At 37.0% G+C, this 12,393-nt stretch overlaps 1 protein-coding gene across 1 annotated transcript; it reads right to left on the reverse strand.

Moving 5' to 3' along the window:
- Positions 1-803: 803 nt before the first annotated feature.
- Positions 804-10,899, reverse strand: LOC132609544 (peptidyl-prolyl cis-trans isomerase CYP18-1). Its single transcript, XM_060323590.1, has 5 exons — positions 10,745-10,899; positions 10,570-10,644; positions 2,509-2,670; positions 1,547-1,705; positions 804-1,324 (listed from the first exon to the last, which is right to left on the reverse strand). Exons 1-5 carry the CDS (start codon positions 10,745-10,747, stop codon positions 1,241-1,243), a joined length of 483 nt encoding a protein of 160 aa, XP_060179573.1. The 5' UTR covers positions 10,748-10,899; the 3' UTR covers positions 804-1,240.
- Between the last annotated feature and the right edge of the window lie 1,494 nt (positions 10,900-12,393).

Below are 12,393 nucleotides of genomic sequence, written 5' to 3' on the forward strand. Positions count from 1 at the left end.
TATGAAACTCTTCCGACATACTTAAAGCTTAATTTATGACAGAATAAACATACTTAAAGCTTAATTTATGACATAATAAGTACACTATTGTATTCGTCGTGATAGCTTAGTTGCCAGAAAAAATATTTAGCAAGTTAAACATGACTTCTTGTTACAACACACAACTAAGGAGTATGGTCGAATGGAATGAAATATTACGTCTTTTGTCAAAAGTCTCGAGTTCAAAACCTTTCCTAGTAGAGAGGCCTCCTATTTATAAGTCTTACGTAGCATGAATCAAATGTGATGGAACCAGTTTCCAAATACCCGTTGAGTAAACCCGAAAAATGAGGTGTAGCACAAGTGCACACATTAGTGCCAAGGCTATATTGCAAAGCTAAGACAACATGGAATGCTCAATTAGCAAGTAACCTAGTGTTGATTACTCCTATCAACCTCGATTACTTACACAAGGTACCTGCTACCTCCCACGTATCAGATAACTCTGTCCACCAAAGCAGATGAAAAAAAATCACCTAGCGTGCTCAGTTGGAATTTGAACCTAAGACCTCATGGTTCTCAAACGGACCACTAGGCCACACCCTTGGATGCTTAATTTATGTACTTGCAAGCTTGAAATGAGAAATCGATTGTCAAAATATAAAGCAAAACCTAACTAATTGTTGGAATAAAGAATGTTAATAAAATGTATTTCACTAAGTTCTGTACTAATCATTAACAATCAACAGAGAAAAGATCAGCCTTTGGCTTAGAACACAAAGATCTTTCCTTATGTTGCAAATGTAAAAGAACAACGCCAAATATAACAGAAGTACAAAATATTCAAAAGTATAACCCATTGTAACAACTCCGGATTTACATAACATAAATCTAAATATTTTCATAGTTCAACACTCAGTCCGACTAGATTTTTACAATTCATACATGATAAGCTTGCGATACATTAGGCTATCAAAGCAGTAAACATGTAAATCTAGTGAACCATTTCTTTCAAGGATTAAGTTCCATATTTGCTATTTGGAGATATCAAGATTATGTTTTAGGAAACTAACAGTTCCACAACTAATCCAGTTCAAGCATTGGAAATTTCATTACTGTTATCATCCCGTATTAACTACTCCCTATCTACCAGTAAATTTGTTGGCAATTAAAGCTGACCAGAGCAATAATCCAACGTATTCACCACGATCAACAAATCGAACAATGAGATCACACGTACTGCCTTAGCTTCAGAATAACGTCAGCCAGCAAGTGGATTAGCATGTATGGTCACCCGGTTGAGCCTGATCTCAGCAAGAGGCTTATCACCTGGTCCTGTTGGAGTCTGCACAATTTAATAAAATAAGTGAGTTAGGTGATAACTGGCCAAATTCACTATCTGAAAATAGAATGTTATGCTATAAAAGTCAATATTTCTGTCTGTTCTAGAAGTTGATGCTGAATAAGAGCCAAAAATCACCCATGCGCGTAACTGCTAGAAAATGATAGATTACTCTGTATTCCGAAAGCACACTTGACTTAATGGCACACGTCATTCCAGGCATACCTTTTCCATGAGATCAAGAACCTCGAATCCATGTATCACTTTCCCGAAGATGGTATACAATCCGTTGAGATGTGGTTGCTTGGCATAAGTAATGAAAAACTGGCTCCCATTGGTATTAGGGCCACTGTTGGCCATTGACAACATCCCTCTTGCATTGTGCTGGAACAGATTGCAAGACACGCATGATTCAGAAAAATAAAAATATGCAGTCACAAATAGTAAGAGTGAAAAGATGATAAATTAAACATGCAAGACATAGCACATCATCAACACAGTGTAGTGCAAGTATAATCAGATCTATATTGACTAGTTTGGCATCAATTCTCAACCCTGAATCAAAGGCAAGCGACCCCCTAGAAGCAGTGGAGGTGCCGAAGGATGCTGAAAACAAGAATAGGGGAAAGAAGAAATCAGAAAGTTCTTATTTATTTATTCTTTTTTTTTTTTTTTGAAATTTAATATCTGTTTTTTTATGAAGTAAGAAATTTATCAATGACATCAAGTAGATGAAAAGAAAGAACAAAAAGGTGATGACTACAAAAGATGATATTAGCTTGAATACATGTGAGTTAAGGTAATTCTCCAGAGGCTAACAAAATCCAATAATAGCTCGGGGGAATTTACAGGGGAGAGGTTGCACCAACTATAGAGTAACAAACGACATCTAGCCATGAGTGTGTGATTTGTGAAACTACAGAGTATTAACCAAACAGCAAAATTTTTATTTTTTTATTTAACAGAGTATAATTAAATTGCCATGAAACGAGCACGGTTTGCACTTGCAAAGCTAAACAAACTTTTGTTAAAGGTCTAACAGAGGCTACAGCCCATATTACAGAATCTCCTAGATTTAGGTCAAAGCTGTATATCAACAGGTCAAATTTGATACTGTAAAAGGATGGTTTAGGAAGTCATGGAATACATTAGGCAAATATCTATAAGAACAAATGTTCACCAAGTACCTTGAGAGACTCTCTTATCTCATCATTGAACTTCTTTCCCCAAATACTTGTACCACCTTTTCCTGTACCTGTTGGGTCACCACCTTGGATCATGAAACCCTTTATGTTCCTATGAAATATGGTCCCATCATAATAATCACTTGAGCATAACGCCAAGAAATTCTGCATTCAAAGGTCACTTAATATTATTACCGATGATATCTCAATCGTCAAATAAAACAAACACAAAATATCAATTGGTTTCACCACTCAGCCAAATAAAAAGTTTCGACTGCTCCCAGATAAAAATGGAACTGTCAGTATAAACAAAACAAGATCAATGATTCTGCAAGCAATCATGGCTTTAAAGGAGTAGCAAAATATCATGATACGAGAGAGCTTTCAAGTTTCAAGGAGAATAATTAGCCTACTATATGTCCTCTATGTACATAGGCATATGGATTAGGAAATGGGCATACTACATCATACACTTGTTGCATGGACTTGAACATAGGTATTATACAAGGGTACACACCAGACATGAGAATTTTGAATTACAAGTTTCTACGCACCCCAATGCAGCATAGGCATATATGGACTAGGAATGGAGATACCGCGTAAGACACTAGGTAGCATGGAATTGAATATACGTATTATTCAACGGTATCTATTAGAAATCAGCAGCTCCAAGTATTAACAAGTTTTTTATGTAGTTCAATAGATCTCAACAAAGTCATACCCGTATCCTAGTTGTTTGAGCAAGGCTCATACTCTATTATTGCAACGTTTGAAGGGATACAAGGGGACCTAAGATGATGTTTTTCTGTTGAGTATGGACTCACTCTAACCGGGGAAGATCAGAACTATGGGAGGAATTAGCTGCTAAGGGAATTATGAAGTGAACAAGGGGTGATTGGGGGGATTTTAATGTTTGCAGATTTAAGAATGAAAGATTCAATTGTATAAGAAGATCAAGCGTTATGAGGTGCTTTTCTGATTTTATTCAAGATATCGAAACGGTTGACTTACCTCTCCAGGGCTCATATTATACTTGGTCAAGGGGAGAGGATTCAACTCAAGTCTCCACCATCGATAGATTCTTGATCTCTACTGAATGGAATGACAATGCTGGTATTTTTTTTTATTTTTTTTTTTTATTTTGAGAAAGGTAACAATCTTGTATATTTAGCAAAAGGCAGCACTTGGGTAATGCTGAAAAGGGTAATTACAAGCTCATATAAGAGCCAAAAGGAGACTGTTCAGAACTATAAAACTGTTCAGAACTATAAAGCTGCAAGATTACAATTTGCCTATTAGATCTATCAAATCCCCTATATCCCCCAAAAGATTGTGTCTGCACCAAAAGTAGAAAAGACTAAGACACTTCATCCTAATTTTGTGAATGGAAATGCTTGTATCTTCAAAAATTCTTGAGTTTCTCTCTTTCCAAACTGTCCACCATATGCAGGCTGGGATCAAACCAGTGTTATGAAAGGCGCTCGCCTTACGCCAAAAGGCGTGAGGCGTGGCAAGGCGAGCCTGCCTCGCCATAGCCAGCTAAGGCGTGGCAGTTTCAGAAAGGCGAGCATGGCGAGGCGAATGCGTATGGCGAGCAAGGTGTCGCCTTTTGATTTATTTATTTTTTTAATTTTTAAAAGAGCTGACTTTTTAAAAACATATTGATAATAAAGAGTAAGATATTATTTCTAGGGTTTTATTTCATCATTTTTCCAGAGCAGCTGCGTCTCCTCCTTCTTCTTCTTTGGTTTCTTCTTCTTATTCCAACTTCCACCACCACCAGCAGAGCCACCTTCAGTTTCAGCCACTTTCAGGTAAGCTGCTTCTTCTTTTTCCTTCTTTCTTTTATTTCTTCTTTCTTTCCGGCCTGGCTGGCGTTTTCCGGCAGAAGATTAGCCTTTTCCAGGCAGATCTGACTTTCCGGCAGCCGGCCGGTGACCCAATTCCGGCAGTTTTTTTTTCCTTCATTTTTCATTAATTTCTGCCTTTTATTGTTATATAAACAGATTTCAATAATGACATCCCACTCCAATAGCAGAGATATAGGGTGGAATTTTGGTAGAAAAGGTCCAACTCAGCATGAAGTTATATGTAATTTTTGTGAAAAAAGTAGCAAGGGTGGAATAACCCGGCACAAACAACATTTACTTGGTATCGGAACAAATTCTAAAGCTTGTAAAAGATGTCCGGAATCAGTTAAGGCGGAAATAAGAGCTTATATGGAACAAAAGAATGTGGCAAAAACCCAAATGAATTTCGATGCATGGGTGACTGATCATATGGATGATAGTGATGATGTTATGGATGAAGTTAATGAAATGATGCCTCCTCCCTCCAAAACTCAAAAAAGGAAGACCGGGACGAAAGGTCCTATGAATCTTTATTATCCACAGAAGCCAAAGGAAGGGGCAGGTCACAGTTTGAGTAATGAAAGATCCCGGAAGCTTTTAAAGGATCGTGCTGAAGGTGCTTTTGCAAGATGGGTCTACGATGCAGTGCTCCCTTTTAATTGTGTCAATGCTAAAAGTTTTAAAAAAGTCATTGACTACATAGGAGAATATGGCCCTAATATGAAGCCTCCAACCTATCACGAAGTTAGAGTTACTTATCTAAAAAAAGAGGTGGAGAAGGTTGACGAGATTGTGGAGGAACATAAAGTGCAATGGAGCAAGTTTGGATGTTCCATTATGATGGATAAATGGACAGCACGGAATGGAAAAATGGTCATCAATGCTGTGGTAAACTCTCCATAAGGTAGTTTGTTTCTTGGATCATATGATGCTAGCCACTCTTCTACGGATTCCACTAAAATGTACAGCTTGTTTGAGAGGACTATTGAGTCAATTGGAAAGGATAATGTTGTACAAGTGGTTACCGATAATGCTAGTGAGAATGTAAAAGCAGGTCAAATGATGCATGGCACATTCCCACATATTTATTGGACTCCATGAGCTGCCCATTGTATCAATTTGATATTTGGTGACATTTTCAAGATCAACCCGTATGCTTCAGGTAACTTTAATATAGTTTTGACTTGTGTGCTTGTGCTATAGCATCAAAGTGTTACATTTTACAATTTATACTTAATAACTATTTGGTATTTCTTTTGTAGTTTTTAGCAAGGCTACTAAGATGTATGCTTACATCACAAAAGCCATTGCTATTAAACTTGATGAGGAAGTTTACAAATTAAAGAAATTTGGTGAGACACGGCAAGACTAGATTTGCAACAGCTTTCTTGACTTTGCATAGTTTTTACATGCAAAAGAAAAACTTAAGAAGCCTAGTCACTTCAAATGAATGGAAACAAAGCAAACATGCAAAGGAAATTGCAGGGAAAGAGGTTGCGAGGAACCTTATTTCTCCATCATTTTGGAATGATGTTTGTAAGGCACTTAAAGTTGGTGGTCCTTTGATTATAGTACTTCGTTTGGTGGATGGGGAGAAAAAACCACCAATGGGCTATCTTTTTGAAGCTATAGATCTTTGCAAAGAATCTATTGCAAAGGCATTTGGGGGTGATGAGAGGAAGTATGACAAAGTTTTTAAGATCATTGATAAAAGATGGTCGGATCAACTTCATCGACCTTTGCATGCAGTAGGACATATTCTGAACCCGGGGTTATATTATAAGAATGCAGCTGCTGAAACTTTAGATGGAGAAGTGTGGGATGACTACATTTCATGTCTTGAGAAGTTGGTCCCTGATCCCAATTTGAGAGATAAAATGTCGGTTGAGCTTGGTAAGTATAGACAAGCAGATGGGACATTTGGTAAGGAATCTGCCATTAGAGCTAGAGACCGTTTGTCACCAGGTAAGTTAGTTGTTTTAGTTGTCTTTATAACTTATTTGATTTCTTTATACTTAATACCTTTTGAAATATTTTTTCCATAGTCGAATGGTGGATGCAATATGGTAACCATGTTCCAGCCTTGCAAAAGTTTGCTATCAAATTACTAAGCTTGACTTGTAGTGCATCCGGATGTGAAAGAAATTGGAGCGTCTATGAACATGTGAGAGAGAAGATTTATTCTATTTTATATTACATTATCCTTATTTTATTAGCATTCTTTAATTACTCTCTACAACTTATACACAAATTCACTCCAAGAAGAGGAATAGACTTGAGCTAAAACGTCTCAATGATCTAGTGTACATTAAGTACAATAGAACATTGAAGCGTCGTTATAAAGCTCGCGACACCATTGATCCAATTAGGTTGGAGAATATTGAGGAGGTAAATGAATGAGTAACTGGAGCACCCGAAGACCTTGCAGAGGAAGAGTTAGAAGATGATGGTCTCACTTGGGGTATTGTTGCTTCGGCAAGTGGATGTGAGGAGAGTATCTATGGTCTTAGGGCGAGTTGTTCAAGTTCAATAAACAAGGATAAAGGGGTGGCTTCTTCAAGTCGAACCCTCTTTGATGAAGACTCTGAGGAAGAAGAAGATGACAGCCAATATAATGCTAACACTCTTGTGGTTGAAGAATTTTTAGATCTTGAAGAAGAATAGATGTTGCTTCGTTATAATTTGGCTAATGCTAACACTTAGGGACCTTATGACTTATTAACTATCTAGTTGGAGACTTTTAGACTTTAGTATCAACTATCTACTTTTAGTTTTTCAATTGAAATATATGCTAGTATTTTGTTGAGTATTTGAGTATTTGGGTATTTATATATGCATATTTAATATTTTAATTTTTTGTGTTAATTCTCGCCTCGCTCCTAAAAGGCGCTCGCCACGCCACGCCTCGCCATGAGGCGTGAGGCGAGCCCTTGTCACCACGCCTCGCCTTTCGCCATCCTAAACACTGGATCAAACCACCAAAATTCCTTCATTAAGGATAGGCAAGTCATTGATGTTGCATTTATAGCCAATGAGTTCTGGATTGGAAGCAAAAAATTAGGGAAGCTCTCCAGTTCAAACTTGATGCTGAAAAGGCCTTTGACAAACTAAATTGGGGTGTTCCTAATCTCAATCTTTAGGAAGATGGGCTTTGGGAAAAAAATGGATTGGATGGATACGATTCAGCATGTCCATACAGTCAAATACTCCATTCGGATCAACAGAGGCCTAGTAGGATTTTTCTCCCCTATGAGAGGGATCCTCTCCCTTCCCACTTCATCCTTGCCATGAAGGGGCACAGAAAAAACAAAGCAGATGAAGTGGCTGGAAGGTTTCAGGGTGGTAAGTGCTAGTGCCAACTTTATGAATATCTCACACTTACTTTTTGCAGATGACACACTTATTTTTTGTGGTGATGAAAAATCCCAAAATTCTATACTTAAACCTCGTCCTCATGCTCTTTGAAGTAGTGTTTGGTCTCCACATCAACATGCTGAAAAGTATTATCTAACATGTTAATGTGATACATGACTTGATGGAGCATTGATATCACATGTAGCAGTGTTGGTTCCTGTCAAACTACTTATCTGGGCCTCCCTCTAGATGCAAAGTTCAAGTCAACTGGAATATGAAATAGGGTAGTTGAAGTTTTGGGAAAAGACTGGCTACATGACAAAAGCAGTACCTCTCATTAGGAGGAAGGTTGCCACTCATCAATAACAGTACATATTTTTTATATTTTCTCCCCCTTCCTGCCAAAGTTCTAAAGCAGATAGACAAAATTAGATGAACCTTCTTAGGGAAGGTAACAGACTAACTGTCAAGTCCACAAGCTACACCTGGTGAAGTGACCCAAACTCACTCTCCCTAAATCTCTTGGTGAGCTAGCCATAAAAGATCACTGTGTGCCATTAGTTAAAGCGCACACTCCTCTAAAGTGTATGACCTCATCCACGAAAGTGATACACTCTCTAAGAAACTAGGAAATCAGCCCCGTAACTTCAGAAGAAAGGGTGCTCCCTCAACAGACAGATGACAGTGACCAGTCTCGGACTATTGTTTACCAAAAATACACGTCTCTGTGAAGTCCTAAGACCAGATGAATCCAGCAATTGAAGCCCCAATGAACAGTGGCTAGAACTATATTAGTCCTAAGGTAGCAAAATTCCTTTCTACCGGAGCAGGCACAAGAATTAAATAGTACCAAAAGCATTGATCAAAGGATTTGACCTCTGGTGGATCTAAACTTTAACTTGGAACCTCAAAAGGTAAAGGTCAAAACTACCACCCACTACTATATTCCGCCAAAAGGAGAAGAACAAAACTATTAAATTGCAAACAAAGTTGTAAACTTTAGCTACGAATTTCAGGCAAGCAAACTGCTAATGAACCCCCACCCCCACAAAACCCCCAGGCACCCAAACCCCCAGCCCACCCAAGAATTGTTAATATCTTCCACAATTAGACTAACTAGTTACTCTAATTGATACAACAGCCAGACCGAGGCGGATCTAGGATTTAAATTCTAGGGGTTCAACTTCTTAAATTTTTAGCACTAAATCATACTATTTCTAAAGTTATGGGTTCATATCTACTATTTATTGTAATTTTAGTAAATTTTTACACATTAATTATACCCCGCATCGAAAGTTTGGGGTTCAATTGAACCCCAAATTATAGTGCTCCATCCGCCTCTGCAGCCAGATTCTTTGAAACCCTTCTTGGAGTAGCTAAGGAAGAATGTACAAGAAGACAAGTATACGACCTATTAACATAAAAAAAAGTCAAATCTCTAAGAAAAGAACAAGCACGTGAATTAAAACTACAACCACAAGTGATGATCAAAGGATTTGGCCTCAGCTGGACCTGTGCTTTAAAATGGGAACCGTAAAAGGCCAGAGCTACCACCCACTACTATATTACACAAAAAGGAAAAGAATAAAAGTATCAATTTGCAAACAAAGTTCTAAAAAAGTTCAGGCAAGCATGGGAAAAGCAGCTAATTGAACCCCCCCAAAAGAGTTGCTATTGTCTTCCACAATAAGAATAACTTGTCGGGAGTTCTGATTAAATGACCCTCTACAAAATATAATAGATCGCCTATGTGTTATGTCAGAATCGACCATGTATACAGAGGGTCATATACCTCTATTCATTTTTGTAAAGACCCCTTTTAACTAATTTCCTCATAACTTGTCAGCAGTCACTATAAGGATACAACAGCCAGATTTTTTGAAACCCTTGTTGGAGTAGCTAAGGAAGAATGTAAAAGCAAGACAAGTATTCAACTTTAGCTTACTTTCAACACAATTAATATTAAAAAAATAAAACTTTTAAACTACCACCCACTACTATATTACACAAAAAGGGAAAGAACAAGAGTATCAAATTGCAAACAATGGTGAAAACAGCTAATCGAGGTTCGTTTTTTGGTATTTTTGGAGAATCCGACACGGGTGCAGCAACATTTTTGGAGAGTCCGAGCAACATAGTTGCCCAGTGCTGAATGGATAAATAAGTTGGTGACCTAACGCTAGGGGAGTCGGCGACCGAATCCCCAGTGAGTGGTGGCCCTAACTATGTTAGTCCTAAGGTAACAAATTCTTTCTACCAGAACAACCACGGGAATTAAAACTATAACCAAAAGCGTTGATCTAACAATTTGACCTCAGCTGGACCTGAACTTTAAAATGCGAACCTTAAAAGGTAAAGGTCAGAACTACCACCCACTACTATACGACAACAACATATCCTGTGTAATCTCACATCTCACAAGTGGGGTCAGGGGAGGGTAGGATGTACGCAGACCTTACCCCTACCTTTCTGGGGTAGAGAGGCTGCTTCCGTTAGACCCTCGGCTCAAAATAAAAATAGGACAGCAAAATAGTAAGATACAAAACAAATGCAACAACAAATAAGAACACACATTCAAGAATAAGAGACTACACAATAACTAAATATTATACAAAGGAAAAGAACAAAACTATCGAATTGCAAACAAAGTTCTAAACTTTATGCTAATAATTTCACGCAAGAATGGAGAAAACAGCTAATTAAGCCCCCCCCCCCCCCCCCCCCAAGAGTTGTTATTCACTTCAATAAGAATAATTAGTTACTCTACGGACACAAATACCAGATATTTTGGATACAAATATTCATCTTTAGCTTACTTTTAAATAAAATTAACATAATAAAAAAAATACAAAAAACGAACCTCAGCAGTTCTAGGGACTTCGTCACAAAAGATTTCGCACTTGATGTCTCCTAGGTTTGTATGAAGTGTCACTGACTGCCAAAAAATAGTGGTTTCAATTTCGACAAAAATATGTTGCAGTGAATGTGTTTGACAAAATGTCGCAAACAAATAAAAAAGAAAAGGAAGAACGTACCATGTTTTGCAGTTTGATTTTTGAGATTATTAGAGCTGATGATGAAAAGAAAAACAAGTAAATAGGTTGGGTTTTTTTTTTTTTTTTTTTTGGCTTAACAAAAGGGCTTTGGTGGGAGATGATTCTCTTATTTATTTGGCTACAAGTGCTATTCGCCTGGTGTGGACTGCAAGTGCACAAATTAACAATTTTTAGCTCGCAATAGCTCAAATAATTTGTCTAAAAATATTTAATTACTTTTATCGAGGTTACTAAAAATAATTTATCTCAAATTATTTATCGTATTAGAATTTCAAGGCACAATTAATTAGTATTTTTCATACATTTTGTTTTTAGTAGAATTTTACCATTAATGAAGATGACATATAGATAAAGTAAATATTTAATAGAGAGAGATTATAACTTAGACATATGACACATGGATAGAGTAAATATTTAATAGAGAGAAATTATAACTTAAAAATAAATAAGAATAAAGTTAGTCAAATACATATCCTAACTAAACGTGTAAAAAAAAATGGACAAATCATTTGAGATGCGGAGTAAATTTTTAAAATTTAATCGTGTAAATATTAAACTGTAGACGTTTCGAGGATGTTCCCCATTTGTCTTCAAGTGCTATTGCAAGGCGCAAAGCGAAATGCACAAATAGCCATTTTTAGGACCCTAATTTATAACTGAAGTTAAAAAAAAAAATATATATATATATATGTGTGTCTAACAGCTCATAATCTATATATAATATAAAGGCAAAACTTCAATAATGTGCAATCCAGCATACAAAATTGTATTGGAGTAGTCATATTTTTAAATTACACCGCATAGTCACTTTTTGACGGTATACAACAATATACAAGTTTATACATTTATTGTAGACAACGTATAAACCTTATATAGAGGTGTATAATAATGTATAAGACTAGTATACAATATTATACAAACTTATACAAGAGGTGTTTATACATAAGAGAGGTTTATACATGGGTGTTTCTACACACTTTTACACCGTACAAAAGTGTATAATGATGTATAAAAGGTGTTTATAAATACTTTACCGAAACCCTAGATTTGGTTCGCCGGAGGTGGTGGGTTTCAGTCGGAAATTCAGGTCGGCGGTGAGTAACAACACTGACAGCGGCGGCAATGGAATCGCAGATGTACGTGAGAAGTTGATGTTTGATCTCTAAACAGAGGTTGTACACTGCAGATGCTTCCAGGCCGTGGAACTTACGGACTCTGGTCGGCGGCTAGTAACAACACCGATGGCGGATCGAACGGTGGCTATAGCGGGGCGAAAAGTAAACATGCTAAACCGGGTAATTAATTTGTCTAAATTGTCATACAGTGTTATTTTCCCTAGTATAAATCTAGGCATTAACAGTGATGTGGTACCTCTGTGTGGCCAGCATTTTATTTATCTTTTTTGTGGTTTTTTTGCCTCTTTCTCCTAATTTTTCTGTTTTTTTTTTAAATATAAAAGTGGCTAATAATTACATTATTAAATGAGGAGAAAATAATCACATTATTATATGAGTAGGAACCCACTACGGCCTCTTCCCCTAAAATATGAAACCACTATTAACTGTTTGCAAAATTTCTGGAAGAAACTTAGAAAGTTCCAGCCGAGGTTACTTACTTCTTTATTTTTT

This window comes from Lycium barbarum, chromosome 9 (assembly GCF_019175385.1).
Source record: "Lycium barbarum isolate Lr01 chromosome 9, ASM1917538v2, whole genome shotgun sequence".
Classification (NCBI taxonomy): Eukaryota; Viridiplantae; Streptophyta; class Magnoliopsida; order Solanales; family Solanaceae; genus Lycium; species Lycium barbarum.